This window comes from Globicephala melas, chromosome 2 (assembly GCF_963455315.2).
Source record: "Globicephala melas chromosome 2, mGloMel1.2, whole genome shotgun sequence".
Lineage (NCBI taxonomy): Eukaryota > Metazoa > Chordata > Mammalia > Artiodactyla > Delphinidae > Globicephala > Globicephala melas.
In genome coordinates this window covers 37,179,402-37,194,414 of record NC_083315.2, presented here as the reverse complement: position 1 = coordinate 37,194,414, position 15,013 = coordinate 37,179,402, and the positions used below count along the sequence as shown (strand labels likewise).

At 54.2% G+C, this 15,013-nt stretch overlaps 1 protein-coding gene across 6 annotated transcripts in view; it reads left to right on the top strand.

Annotated features, from left to right (window-relative positions):
• The window catches only part of ZNF710 (zinc finger protein 710), a 63,804-nt gene extending 49,906 nt beyond the window's left edge, over positions 1-13,898 (top strand). For all 6 annotated transcript variants that reach the window (XM_030878624.2, XM_030878620.2, XM_030878621.3 and 3 more), the window contains 4 exons: positions 2,196-3,684; positions 6,443-6,634; positions 7,123-7,297; positions 11,167-13,898. In XM_030878624.2, coding sequence (XP_030734484.1) covers positions 2,224-3,684; positions 6,443-6,634; positions 7,123-7,297; positions 11,167-11,336 — 1,998 coding nt within the window. In that variant the 5' untranslated portion in view covers positions 2,196-2,223 and the 3' untranslated portion in view covers positions 11,337-13,898. The remainder of the gene's footprint in view (positions 1-2,195; positions 3,685-6,442; positions 6,635-7,122; positions 7,298-11,166) is intronic.
• Positions 13,899-15,013: the final 1,115 nt, after the last annotated feature.

Sequence of the window (15,013 nt, the reverse complement as noted above, 5' to 3'; positions counted from 1 at the left end):
CAGAGCTGGGACTTGAGGCCAAGCTCAAGTTGGGTGCTCTTTCCAGCAGGGGGTGGGAGGTGGGCTCTAAATCAGGGCTAACCCCCCAGCCTGTTCCAGGTGGACCCAAAGGTTTCCTTCCATCTGACCCCTTCCATGAGAGCCCTGGTTTAAGCTTAATAGCTTAATCTTTAGTGTCTGTTTCAAGGAGGCTAAATTCCTCCCTGGGGTATTTTATTTTTAGCTGGCTTCAGGAAGGGGAAGCTTCTCTGGCCTGTGGGGGGAGGGAGGCACCAGGCCGGGAGCTGGTTTCCTGAGGAAGGGCCGCCGCCGGCCATGCACCTGACCCTGGCCCTGGGAGAAGAGCCAGCAAGGCAGGCAGGAGCCACCCCAGTCCTGTCTTCCTTTCCCCTTCCTTATGGGGTGCCTCTGATGTGCTGTGCTGGGCACTGAGCCGGAGGCGGGGTACAATCTGATGAGTATCCCAGGCCAGGGAGGAGGCCCTTCCACATCCGGGCTGGCAGGGAGGGCTGGGAAGCCCCAGGAACAGGGGGAATTTGAGGGAAGCCTGGGGCGCTGGTGGGAGGAGCCGGCAGCTCACCGGGGTTGGGGAAAGGGCACCTGGGTGGGAGAATCCCTGTGCAAAGGCCGGGCTACACGGAGGGCACTGGTGCACCGGGAGCCTCTATGAAGGCAGGAAGCTGATGCACAGTGGGTTGGACCCTGATAGGTGGACTCATTGGCTTTTTTAGAAACACCTGTTGGATCAGAGAGCATAGCTGTGAACCTGGGAGCCAGTTTTTTTGTTGTTTTTTTTTTCTGCAGTACGCGGGCCCCTCACTGTTGTGGCCTCTCCCGTTGCGGAGCACAGGCTCCAGATGCGCAGGCTCAGCGGCCATGGCTCACGGGCCCAGCCGCTCCGTGGCATGTGGGATCTTCCCGGACCGGGGCACGAACCCGTGTCCCCTGCATCGGCAGGCAGACTCTCAACCACTGCGCCACCAGGGAAGCCCTGGGAGCCAGTTTTAGCATTCATTTCAGCCAGTTTTCTCAAACTTGGTAGCCATCATGGAGCCCTTCTTTCAAATCAGATCTCACATGGAATTCCAGTGTACAAATCAGACACAAGCTATACATGTTTTTTTTTTTAAACCCACTAATATCTTTTTTTTTGGCTGCGTTGGGTCTTCGTTGCTGTGCACAGGCTTTCTCTATTTGTGGCGAGCGGAGGCTACTCTTTGTTGCATTGCGCAGGCTTCTCAGTGTGGTGGCTTTTCTTGTTGCGGAGCATGGGCTCCAGGTGCGCGGGCTTCAGTAGTTGTGGCGCACAGGCTTAGTTGTTCCACGGCATGTGGGATCTTCCCGGACCAGGGCTCAAACCCGTATTCCCTGCATTGGCGGGCGGATTCTTAACCACTGCACCACCAGGGAAGTCCCCACAAGCTATATTTTACACGGTATAAATTTAGGTATTTAAATGTCTAACATTTAGCTAATCAAGAACAGTGACCTGTTGTGATGGGCACAGTCATTTAGCATCAGGGCCGACAGGAGGTAGCTGCTGTCTGAGATCGGCCTCGGCACCTAGTTGATTTTTGTGTGTTGCCTTGTTTTTGCCCAATATATTAAAAAAAAAACCCAAAAGACCACATTCACATGGCCAAGCCGTTACAAATGGTGACAGTTGTTTAACACCTCACTGTACAGTCTCAAGGTCTGTGCAAAATTAATTATACCTTGGCAACAAAGCCAGTGGGCCTACTGAATGTGCAGGAATGAGGTATATATTACATTTGAGTAGATGGGTTTTTAAAATAGCAGAATCTTTATATTTTGCAATTTTGGATCCGATTTTTTTTTTTTTTTTTGGAACTCCTGAAGGACATGCAGAACATAGTTTGAGAACCACTGAGGAAATCCAACCACCCTGTATCACAGATGGGAAGACTGAGGTCAGCAAGGGGGCAGGGCTTACCCAGGATCCCACTGGGAGATGGAGGACATGGCAATGATCAGATACACAGAGGGTTATCATTGCTCCCCATAATTACAAGTGTGCCCTGTTCCCAAGGCAGGAATAGAAAGGCGTCAGGGACAGACACGCCCAAAACTGGCTGAGCCCTTGCTGAGTGTGTCTGTTGTCTGTCTGTTGTCTGTCTGTTGTCTGTCTGCGCAACATTGAGCGGCAGTGCTAACGTTCCCTTCTCCTTCTGCAGCGATGCCCTCCTAGCCAGCCGCCACGGGATGGAGGGCTTCATGGACTCAGGGACACAGACGGATGCTGTGGTGGTGCTGTCCTTGGCTCAGGCCGCCGTGCTGGGCCTGGTCTCAGAAAATGAGCTCTTTGGAGCCACCATAAGCGCCGAAGCCTTCTACCCGGACCTGGGGCCGGAGCTGTCCGGGGCGGCCATGGGGGAGCCCCGGGCCCCGGGCCCAGATGTCTACCAGCTGGCCTGCAACGGGCGGGCCCTGGAGGAGCCGGCAGAGGAGGAGGTGCTGGAGGTGGAGGCAGCCTTCGAGAAGCACACCCGGCGGAAGACACGGCCGCCCGTGCGACTGGTGCCCAAGGTCAAGTTTGAGAAGGTGGAGGAGGAAGAGGATCAGGAGGTCTACGAGGTGTCCGTGCCCGGCGACGACAAGGATGCGGGCCCAGCAGAGGCCCCCACCGAGGTGGCCAGTGGCGGCTGCGAGGCCCTGGTGCAGAGCAGCGCTGTCAAGATGATCGACCTCAGCGTCTTCAGCCGCAAGCCCCGGACACTGCGGCACCTGCCCCGAACCCCACGGCCAGAGCTGGACGTAGCCCCCTTCGACCCCCACTTCCCTGACCCAGCCCAGGACGGCTTCCCCGAGCCCAGCATGGCGCTGCCCGGGCCGGAGGCGCTGCCCACGGAGTGTGGCTTTGAGCCGCCGCACCTGGCCCCCCTGAGCGACCCTGAGGCCCCCACCATGGAGTCCCCGGAGCCCGTGAAGCCGGAACAGGGCTTCGTGTGGCAGGAGGCAGGCGAGTTTGAGGCCGACGCAGCCGGCTCGACGGTGGAACGCCACAAGAAGGCCCAGCTGGACCGGCTGGACATCAACGTGCAGATCGACGACTCGTACCTGGTGGAGGCAGGCGACCGTCAGAAGCGCTGGCAGTGCCGCATGTGCGAGAAGTCCTACACATCCAAGTACAACCTGGTGACGCACATCCTGGGCCACAATGGCATCAAGCCTCACTCGTGCCCGCACTGCAGCAAGCTGTTCAAGCAGCCCAGCCACTTGCAGACACACCTGCTGACGCACCAGGGCACCCGGCCGCACAAGTGCCAGGTGTGCCAGAAGGCCTTCACGCAGACCAGCCACCTCAAGCGCCACATGCTGCTGCACTCGGAGGTCAAGCCCTATAGCTGCCACTTCTGCGGCCGCGGCTTCGCCTACCCCAGCGAGCTCAAGGCCCACGAGGTGAAGCACGAGAGCGGCCGCTGCCACGTCTGCGTCGAGTGCGGCCTGGACTTCTCCACCCTGACCCAGCTCAAGCGCCACCTGGCCTCGCATCAGGGCCCCACCCTCTACCAGTGCCTCGAGTGTGACAAGTCCTTCCACTACCGCAGCCAGCTGCAGAACCACATGCTCAAGCACCAGAACGTGCGGCCCTTCGTGTGCACCGAGTGCGGCATGGAGTTCAGCCAGATCCACCACCTCAAGCAGCACTCGCTCACCCACAAGGTAAGGACGCCACAGGCCTCCCCCAGCAAGGGCCCGGCCCCTGGGGTCTCCCCCCCGCCTCCCGCTGGGGGCTTGGCCCCAGGCCTGAGGCTCTGCCCTCTCCTCCTGCCGTGCTTTCATCCAGTGCTTCCCGAAGCACTGCCTGAGATCTTTTAGGTGGTGACCATCTCTCATTTTTATAGTTATATTTTTTTGATGAGTGTTAGAAAAAAATGTAATTGAAATTAGTTTTTTTAAATAGTAAAACTTGACTCATTTTAAAACTTTTTAACTGAAATGTTTGAGGAACCCCTGCAGGACCCAAGGAGCACAGTTGGAGAATCGCTGATTCTCTATCTTGTGGCTGGGAGGACCAAGGCCGGAGAGAGGGCAGGGTGCCACGGGGAGGTGGATGAGATAGATGGTCAGAAGCTCAGAGGGCTTCCTTTGCTCCCTGTAATTACACGAGTCTATCAAAAGCTGTGTGCCTTCCCTTTAGGAAAATGCTAAATATATTTCATCTTAAAAGGGAATAGATGTGGGCTTCCCTGGTGGCGCAGTGGTTGAGAGTCCGCCTGCCGATGCAGGGGACACGGGTTCGTGCCCCAGTCTGGTAAGATCCCACATGCCGCGGAGCGGCTGGGCCCGTGAGCCATGGCCGCTGAGCCTGCACGTCCGGAGCCTGTGCTCCTCAATGGGAGAGGCCACAGCAGTGAGAGGCCCGCGTAACGAAAAAAAAAAAAAGGGAATAGATGTAAGGAAAAATATTTGCTATGGAAAAGTACAATTGGTTCTAGAATATGACAAAATGAAGCAAAGTGGCTTGTGGGGACAGAAGGTGGAGCAACACTGTCCTTTTCCACTGTGTCCCTAGACATAAACTTGACCAGTTCTCCCCTACCTTCCTCTTCCTTCAGTCCACTGGCCACCCTGCCTTTCAGCCAACGTCACCTCCTTTAAGAGGCTCTTACATCCAGAAGGGGAATGAGGCCTCTCAGGTCCCACAGTCCCACTCTGGCACTTGTCCTGACCCATGGTTTCCACCCCAAATCCAACCAACTTCACTCCTTGAAGCTGAACATGCCTAGAGCTGCCACTCTCCATAATTGCGGACTTAGAGACACTCCTGGTCAAACTCATGTCCTTATCTCTCACAGTGGACACTACGGTGAGTAGGGAAGAAACAGCCTGCCAGGCCGAGAATCCAGCCTTTCCCAGCCCTGGGAACTCTTTCTGCTGGAGCAGAGGTGATTCTTAGGTTTCATTGCAGGTGCTCCTCATTCAATTGGTGTAGCTACCTAGAGTGTAATGTTAAGAAGGATTCTGAAGCTGAATCTGGGCTCAGCTGTAAAACCAGATGATTGATTCTTTCCGCCTGTGGGGAGTTGGGGGTTGCAGGGGTTGAGGGTGGGGAGAGTGCAAAGTGATAAGTACACGTGCTATATATTTGCCATCTTTCTCCTCTACTAGGAGACTTAAAAATCCCTCCCAAGTCCACAAAGTGTTAAAAGAGAAATAATACTGTGAAGAAAAGGCAAAAGCAAAAATCAAAGGCTGATAAAATTGAAAACATTCCCATTATCAGCCTCAGTTTACACATGCGCACACCATCCCAAAGGGCAGGGCCCCTTCGTGGTCATACACATCATCTTCGCTCTGTCAAGCAAGCATACAAGACAGGAGACACAGCCTGTCTGCTGAGAGAAATAGACACGGGAACTGTTAAATTATAACATGAAACTTTGTACCAAACAAGCAGTTGGGACAGCAGCTATGACCACAGAAATGTGTCTGTGCCACTGGAGTTCTACTAAATTACTGGGGTTCTAGGAACTTTTGTCCTCACTTTTCTCCCCAGACAATACATTGTGCTTCCTGTGCACACAGCACCCTGTCCTGCTCTGGGGGTCACCTCCAGACCATGGAAAAGCGTGTTGACCATCCAAACCAGAGGGTTTTCCCTTGGAATCTTTGTCTCCTGGGGTTGTGTTCCAAAGTCCATCAGTGATAAGAATCACCTGTGGAACCAGTTGGGATTAAAAATTCGTGGGAATTTGAATCTCCAGGGAGGGGCCTGAGAGGCTTTATGTTCCACAAGAGCTACAGGTTGTTCTTATCACAAGAGAAGCTTAGAATACACTCTCAGGGGTCGCGGACGGGCTCCGAGGTTTGAGAACTCTTTAAATTCTACACAGACCTGAATGTTTTTTCATTTTTCCTGGGGTGCTCATACCTTTAATCATACTCTCAAAGGGGTCTGTGAACCAAAAAGACCACTGAGAGACAGCATTGAGGTGAAAAATATATACATGCATCTTGACCTCAGGAAGCCATCCAGGCCCCCAGGCTAAGGCTGTGACTTCTTGGCCAGAGGCCTCTGGTGCCTGATGTGATGCTGGCTTATAGCAGGTGCCTGGTAAATGGTTGATGAATTAATGAATGAATTAACGTGCAAACGAACACGCTTGCCTCGGTGCCCTGGTGCAGACCTACAAATCCACCTGCCCTCTTGGGCAGGAGACAGCAGGTGTATGGGTCAGAACAATAAGACCCAGCCGATCTCTCCCTATCACTGGAATGCTTTCCATAGTAAATGGTTCTTCCCCAACATCCTCCTGGGCATTTCAAACACGTGGCCCCTGTTTGGAACATCCCCAGGAAGTCATTTCCCAGAAGCACTGACCCTGTGGTACACACACACACACACACACACACACGCACGCACTTCCAGAGCCTGTGTCCATTGTGTGGCCCTGACCGTCGCTCCCACCCCGCACAGGGTGTGAAGGAGTTCAAGTGCGAGGTGTGTGGCCGGGAGTTCACCCTGCAGGCAAACATGAAGCGGCACATGCTAATCCATACCAGCGTTCGGCCCTACCAGTGCCACATCTGCTTCAAGACCTTCGTGCAGAAGCAGACCCTCAAGACCCACATGATTGTACACTCGCCCGTGAAGCCATTCAAATGCAAGGTACCAGGCCTTCGGGCCCCCAGGTGGGACTTCCCCACGTGTGGCCTCAGCATGACGGCAGCAGCCGGGACCCGGTATGGGCAAGGGAGCCCTGGTTGGGTGAAACTGCCTGGGCTCTGGGGGTTGGGGTGGGCGGTGAGGGTTCAGGTCCTACAAGCTACTGAGGTTGTTTTTTGAGAATTGGAGGAGGGGGTGAAGGTAACGGTACAGCCGCAGGGAAAGAGCCCCGACCCGAGACTCAGTGCACCCGGAGATCCGAGCCCTGGGTTTCTGACAGCTTCAGCTCAGGGATCGTGGGGCAGACACACAGGAACGGTGACCAGCAGGGAGTGGCTCAGTCCTCGGCCTCTGGGGTCACATAGGAAAGGACGAAGTGAGTGCTTGTCCACAGCCGATGGGACTCCGGCCCAGCCGTGGAGGTAGGAGTGGCTGGGGGTCCGGAGAGCGCGGGTTCCCGGGCTGATGAGGCCGGGTGGGGTGTGTTCCAGGTGTGCGGGAAGTCCTTCAACCGCATGTACAACCTGCTGGGCCACATGCACCTGCACGCGGGCAGCAAGCCCTTCAAGTGCCCCTACTGCTCCAGCAAGTTTAACCTCAAGGGCAACCTGAGCCGGCACATGAAGGTCAAGCACGGCGTCATGGACATCGGCCTGGACAGCCAAGGTGGGTGGGCCACACGCAGTGGACAGAGCAGGAGCGGCACTGTCATGGCACACTCAGGAGCCTCCTGTCCAGTGAGGGGAGTGGGGAGGCTGGCCAGGCCTGAGACCTCATTGGGGTGGGCTCAGGTCTGGAGAGGGAGCACCCTGGAGGGTCACCATGGTGATAATGATGGGATATTTGTGTATTCTTCAGAGGACTTACGAGGGCTCACATAAACAATAATAAAAATAACTTGTTGAGTGCTGTGTGCCAGGCCTTTATTAACTCACGTAACCCTCACAGTGAGGTTGGCTCTGTTATTATCGCCATTTTACAGATGCAGGCACTGAAGGACAGAGAAGTTAGGTAACTCATGCAAGATCATTACTGAGAGATGACATTTTTTTTAAATGGATGGGAAAGAAAGTAACAAAAGGAAAATTGGCAACTGTAAAGATAAGGGAGAGCCAGGTGAGGTCACAACCCCAAGTACACCATGGGAGGTCCTATGGGCATGCAGAGGGGAGCCCTGAGCTTCCTAGTCGCCAAGGCAAAAAGGGATATACAATCAGTCACATTCTTCGTAGTGCCTGCCAAAAAGAATGTAGCCCACATACTCAGGAGAAGTGTCCTTACCTCTGCAGTTGGTAGAGGTTTCATTGGCTGTTGGTTATAACATCCCTACATGTTAGTGATAGCTGCTCCCCTCAACACTGGTCAGTACTGGAAGAACTGTGGTCGCTCTGGCCTCTCATGGGGAGGAGGCACTTGAGAGATCCTACAGGAAGGAGAAGCCAACCACACTTCAGGAAGGTTCCTTGTATAGTCTGGAGCTATTTGACTTTCTGGTGCTCCTTCTGAGACAAATTAGCTGGGAATGTGCCCCGACAATCACCGGGTGAGTTGACTTGCCATGTGAGGTTACTTTCTAGGAGTCAATCGGATGCTGGGGGATGCTGCAATAACCCTGATTTAGTTTTGGAGCAGTGAATGGCCGGGAGTGTTCTGGCAGAAACAGATGTCATCAGTTTTCCATTCTGGGTGAGGATGAAACGCTGTTGGCTGCATATAGTTGCTCTGTAGCCCCTTCTTACCCAAAATGTGGTTCTAGGGCCAGCAGTATTGCATCACCTGGGATCTTGCTAGAGTGGCAGGCTCCACCCCACCCCAGACTTGCTGAATCAGGCTCTGCATTTCCAAAAGATCCCCAGGTGATTTGTTTGCACCGGAAAGTTTGAGGAAGTATTGAATAAAGTGATGGTTTTCAAACTTGAGCAAGGGAGCATGAGAATCACTCCAGGCTTGTTAAAACAAATTGCTGGGTCCCACCTTCAGAGCTTCTGATTCTGTGGGTCTGGGGTAGGGTCGGATCATTTACGTTTCCAACAAGTTCCCCAGGTCAAACCGAAGCTGCTGGTCAGGAACCTCACTTCGAGAACCTCTGACCTAGACTCCAGAGAACTGTTCTCAAACTTGGCTGCACATTGGAATCACTTTGAGAATTTTTAAAATGCTGATGCCTGAGTCTCAACCACAGAGATTCGAATGTAACTGATCTGGCGTGTGGCCCAGGATCCGGACTTTTTTTTAAGCACCTAGTTCATTCTATGCGCAGTAGAGTTTGAGAGCCAGTACTCTAGTGGACATGCCAGGTAGCTAACCCACCAGGAGGGACCAAAGCAGGACTGGTCCTTTTGGAAGTAGCTGTCCCTGCACACCTCGCTCCCAGGGGGTGGTTAAGGCCTAAGCTGTTTCCACCTGAGGTCAGCACCTGACCAGGGATGCCTAGGGTTGCTTTGTTCCTGATTGTACCAGATGACAGAAAGTAAAGCAGGGATTGGCACGGGAATGGCTGGGGCCCAGGTCCACCCACCACTCACGTATAACCTTGGTCTGAGAAGCTCAGGCTTGACATTTGTGCAGGAGGAAGGCAGCCTACAGTCTAGATGGAACCACCCAATAAACGATAGGACTGTAATTCAGGAGGTAGATCAACATCTTTGTAAAAAATGGTACAGAGTATTCCCTGGGGCCAACTGGACAGGCCAAATAGAGTTAATAAAGGGAGGTTGGGAGGATAACAGAGACCCAGAGGTAGAAATTTTCCCAGGGTCTTTATTTAGCTTGTTTTTAATCAACTATGTGGTATGAAGGTGTGGCACTAGGATTTGAGGAAGAAAGTGCCTAGGGGCTATAAGATTTGGTACAGCTGAGGGAACTCCCTGGAGGTCAAGTGGTTAGGACTCATGCTCTCACTGCCCAGGGCCGGGGTTTGATCCCTGGTAAGGAACTAAGATCCCGCAAGCCATGTGGTGCGTGCGGCCACAAAAAAATAAATAAATAAAATTTAAACTGAAAGAGATTTGGGACAGCTGGCCTCATTTTATAAAGTCAGATGCTATGGGCACAAGTAAGAGACACCCCATTCAGACTGGTTTAAACAGTAAAGCAATAAATTAAGAAATGACTTGTAGTCCAGGCTGTCTTCAAAGTTGGCTGATTCAGCCCCTCAACAATGACAGGGTGAGGCTCCCTCTCTCTGTCCACATTATTAGCTGTGCTTTTCCTCATAGTCGCAGAATAGCTGCCAGTGGCCTTTAGGGCAATATGCTTCCTTGTTCACCTCCATTGGAAGAGTAAGAGCCTGCTCTCCTTTGCTCTGTGAAACTAATAAGAACATTCTAAGAACTCACTAGCGGCCTTTCCTCATGATTCACTGGCCAGAATTGGGTCCCATCCCTAACCCTGAGCCACTCATTGGCAATGAGTGGGATTACCCTTCAACCAGTGGTTCTCAACTGGGGGTGAGTTTGCCCCCCAGGGACATTTGGCCATGTCTAGAGACATTTGGTTGTCACAGCGGGGGCAATGCTACTGGCATCTCGCTGATAGAGGCCAGGGATGCTGGGAAGCCTTCTACAATGCACAGGACAGTCCCCCACAACAAAGAATTATGGCCCAAGATGTTAATAATGCCAAGGTTGGAAAACCCTGCCTTAGACTCATCAGGGCTACCCCTGGGCTGGGGTCCATTTCTCCCCAAACACACATCACATATCCCAGATGGACAGGGGCAGAATGCACACTGGGGCTCAGCCACAGTCCCTGCCAGCAAGACTCCCAGGTCCCCAGGTCACACCCTGGGCCCCCCTCCCTCCATAACTCATTGGAAGGCAGCCCCACCCAAGCTCCTTTGTGGAGTTTTCTATCTGGCTTTTGTTCCAACAGTAAGAGCTTTATAAAAGATTTCAATTTGATAAAATTACAAGAGGCCTCTTAGAGTTTTTATCTCATCGTCTTTGTTAACCTACCTTGAGTGCTTGGCCTTGGAGAGCTAGGCCTGAGGATACCACTGGGTAGAACTGGCGCCAGGTCAGAGGAGAAACAGCGCCCTCCAGCCAAGTGAGGTAGAGTTGCACAGTGGATCAAAACAACAGCACTTGCTGGGTGCCCTTTGGCAAGGTGATTAACCTCTCTGAACTTCCTTTTGATCTCCTAAACGGGGTTGCTGTGAGCATTCATGAGATGATATATGTGAAGTGCCTGGCATACAGTAGGTGCCAAACGAGTGGTATTGCAGACATGATATAGTACAGGAGGCTTTCATATGGCAAAGGAGACTAATGAGTAATGTTGCGAAGAATAAATAAGGGCTTAGTGACTCAGGAGGTACAAGAGAGGGATGACCCCAAGAGTTCAAGTCCAAGCCTGTACCCACTCGGCACACATTTGAGAAGCCACGGGAGTCGGGGGCCTCCCAGAGCAGGAGGGCAGAGGAGGCAGCTGAGAGTCTTTTGGAAGCAGTGACTGGCAATGACTTCTTTAGTTCTGCTTCCCGTGTGGGAGTGACCACAGGCAGCATCCAGGCCTAACTGTGCCCTCTCTTGCAGACCCCATGATGGAGCTGACGGGCACCGACCCCTCCGAGCTTGACAGCCAGCAGGAGATCGAGGACTTCGAGGAGAACGCCTACGCCTACGCCGGTGTGGACAGCAGCGCCGAGGCCAGCGTCCTCACCGAACAGGCCATGAAAGAGATGGCCTACTACAACGTGCTATAGCACAGGCCAGGCCACCCAGGACGGGGCAAGGAGGGCGTGGGGCGTGGGGGGAGACCCATGTGCTGCAGGCTGCACCTCCTGCAGCTGAAAAACAAGCTACTGCCCCACTGTCCTGAGCCCTCCCTCCCACTCAGTCGTTTGCACCACTAGGGACTTGTAGACCAAATGGAGACTGTACTACTGGCCTCAGCTGTGAACCAGGCACAGGCCCCAGGCATCCTAGGGAAGGAAGGGTAACACGGGAGGCCCAGGTCTGGGTCTCCTTGGCCTGCTGCTGTGGGAGAAATGCAGATGGGGGCCGTCTGGGGACAGGTCACAAGGGCATAGGTTCTCTAGTCTCTCCAGGCCCAGCAGAGCTGGGGCGGCCCGTGTGGGCAGGGCCATCCTGATGGCTCCTCGGGGCTCCTGTCACTGGAGGGAGATCTCTTGAGCCATGTCTTGTTTCTCCTCTGGACCCTCTCCTGCCTCTAGGGATGTTTGAGCTCCTGTGCTGGTCAGCCTTGCCCCCCACCCTTACCCCCCACCGGCCCCTGGGCTGCAAAAAGCCCAGGCCCAGAGCCCATTCCCCCATCCTGTCCATGGACAGCCAGGCAGGGCCCTCTGCCTTCTACCTCCTGGTGCCTCCCGCTCTCTCCTCCAGCCAGGTGTGCATGCGGCCTGGTCCTGGCCTTAGGAAAGCGGGGTGTAGCCCAACCCCCAGCTACCGTCCTCTCCAGCCGACCCCCAGAAGCCTCGCATCTTACAGCCCTGTTTGGAAGTGGGCGTCCCTAAAGTGGATTTCAGCAAACTGTTATCCAGTTCTGTCTCGAAGTGGGGCACCACCCCAGGGTCCCCCGACAAAGCCAGGACATGCCTTGCGTCAGACACACACTAACAAAGACAGATGGAGGCCCCTTGAGTGGGGGGACCAGTGATGGGGTCGTTGGGGACCAAGAGGGGCTGTCCTTAAGGAGGCCAAGGAGGGCCTATGTAGGGGTGGGGGCCTGGAGTTTTCCTCTTATTTAAGGTCTAATAAGTATCCATTTTGAGGATGGGGACAGCCAAGAGTCAGCAGGGTCCCAGGAAGAGCAACATATTTAAAAAGGAAAATGAAGACCATAGAGGGAAAAAAAAAGGTTTTTTGAGCAAAGGGGGGTATTTTGAAGGTAATTTATTTTTCTCCTTTCCAACTCTGTGTCACCTATTATCTTTTCTGATGGAGATCATTTTCTTTTTGCCAGCGGAAGCTTTCTCGTGTGCTGTGCGTGCTTTGTGCCTCCCCAACCAAGAGCAGCGTGGCCTGCCCTGGCGGGACTCGGGCTCGAAAGGCACTGTCGGTCTGGCCCTGGGGCTTCAGCTGCTGGCAGGAAGCCTCCGGAGGCCAAGGCGAGAGGCAGGAGGAGGCAGAGCCCGGCAGGCCGTCCACCCTCTCCCAGCTCCTCCGGCTAGTGACTTGCTCTGCACCACCCAGAGCAGCGGCCCGGGCTGCCGCCCCTGCTCAGCCCACGGTTCGCTCCCTCGCCAGCCCGCTCTCATCTCCTCGGTCCCCGCGCCAGCTCCTGCCCCGGAACTGAAGACTGCAGGCCCAGGGCGGTGAAAGAGCACATTCAGGAATGCTGGGGCACCCAGACGCCCACCCACTCGCCCCCTGCGGCCTCCGTGGAGGGGAGCAGGCAAGGCCATTCCCAGAGGCACAGGAGGTGAAGCCACCAGCTTCAGCCCAGAAACCAGGAAGCGGGGAGCGGCTGAGGAGGGAGGTGCCCCCAAGGCCGTATCCTTAGTGAAGGACCAAGCCAGGCCTCAGGGTGGCTGAGATCAGGACGGAGGGGAGGACAAGGTAGCCTCGGGATCAGGCAGCCAGGTGCCCCTTCCTTCTCTGCTAGAGTTCATGCTAAGCAGCAAATAAGAGGGCTGGGGCTCACGGGAGCCTCGCCCCGACTGTGGCTCTCCAGACCCCGAGGCCCCCCAGCCTCCCAGGTGCCCGCCATGATGACCCTCAGGTGGCAGTGACCCCGTCACTGTAGAAGACATTTTCTCCTGCTGAGCAGAAGCATCATCCCCGCAAACTACCTCTTCCCACAACTTCTTTCTCCCCTGGTACCAAAAAGAACCCTGTACCTCCTCTTCTTCCTCTTCCCTGCCAGTGCAGTGGCCTTGGTCTTGGAAACCCATGAGAGACGGTCTGGCCCCCAGGGTGGGGCTCTCCTCTCTGCCCCCAGCCCCGCCATCAGCACCAGCCCTCTGCAAGGTTCAATACTTGAACGCCCCCCCATGCCCTGTGCCTTGGACCTGGGCAAGGCTGAGAGAAGGAAGCAGCACAACTCACAATTGGAGCTGGGTGGGCGGTGGTCTTGGCAAGGCTCCGGTCCCCACCCCCACCCCACCCCAACCTTTTCAAAAGAGGCGTGCAGCCTCTCGGGTGACTTGGAAACTCCTGGACAAATCCCATTCTAACTTATTTTGACGTGTATACAAACCAACTGTTTAGAAATTCCACTTGTGCAAAGCCCTACTGTGTTTTTATGTTCCTGTTTAAAAGAGAAGTTTACTTAGCAATAATTATAAATAAATGAATATTCTTTAGTGAGGTGACTGCGAGTGCTTCTTTCCATGGTTCTTGGGGACCCGGTCCTCACCCCTCCCTCAGAAGGAGCTCCCTACAAGGCTTCCCTCTCTGGGGGCCCAGAGGAGCCCCAGCCTATCCTTTGCACTAGAATGGCCACCTGCAGAGCTCCAAGCCCGTGAGAAAGGGGCGCAGGTCAAGGCCCCAGAATTCCCACCACTCGAAGAGAAAAAGCCGCTTCCCCACCAACAGGCCACCAGGACAGAAGCCAGCTCCCGATGCCAGACTGGGCTTCAGAGGCTGTGCCTTCTGGGGAGCTGCCAGCCCTTCGTTACTGATGGGGAAGAGGCCGGAAACCTTGAGCTTCCCCCCAGGAGTTGGGCCAGCCAGAGTCATCACGCCAGCTTTTCCTCCTAGAGCGCCGGGAGTCCAGTGATTACTGAGGAAGAGTGGTCTTAGCGCAGAAGGCAGCTGTCAGTGGAGGTGGGCAGCTGAAGCCCATCTCAAAGCTACCAAGGCTCCCAGCTATTGGGTTTCAGAATACGTGAGAGCCCACCCAAATGTGGGAAATGGACTTTGGGTTGCCAAGTATTTATTTTCTCAAGTCAAGATGACACAACTCGGGAACTCCCTGGCTGTCCAATGGTTAGGACTCTGCGCTTTCACTGCAGATCCTGGTCAGGGAACTGAGACCCGGCAAGCCATGCGGCCAAAAAAAAAGACACAACTCTTCCCTAGGACATTTTAACACCAGAAGTAGAACATAATCCCCGAATAAAGGATAGCCCTTTAAGTTGGATCTGTTTAGCTTTATAGCAACTTCATAAACTTACTTTTCCAAGTTTTGCCACAGAATGGTGAAGAAGAACCCAAGTCTGGGACTCACTAGCCTGGACCACATGGGGGCCCCACTCACAGGCCCAGGCCTGAGTCCCCGGCAGCCGTGGGGAAGAGAACTGAGGCGGCCACTGTGTGGGACCTGTTTCGAGGACTGAGAAACAGGCAAATAAAGAGGTCTGGGCACGTTTAGAAAGTTAAAACTATCAAAGGAAAAAATATATATATATAACCGTACTCTATCGGAAGTGACAATCTCAAAATGGAAAAGAGGATACAGAAGCCAGGTCGTGCTAGG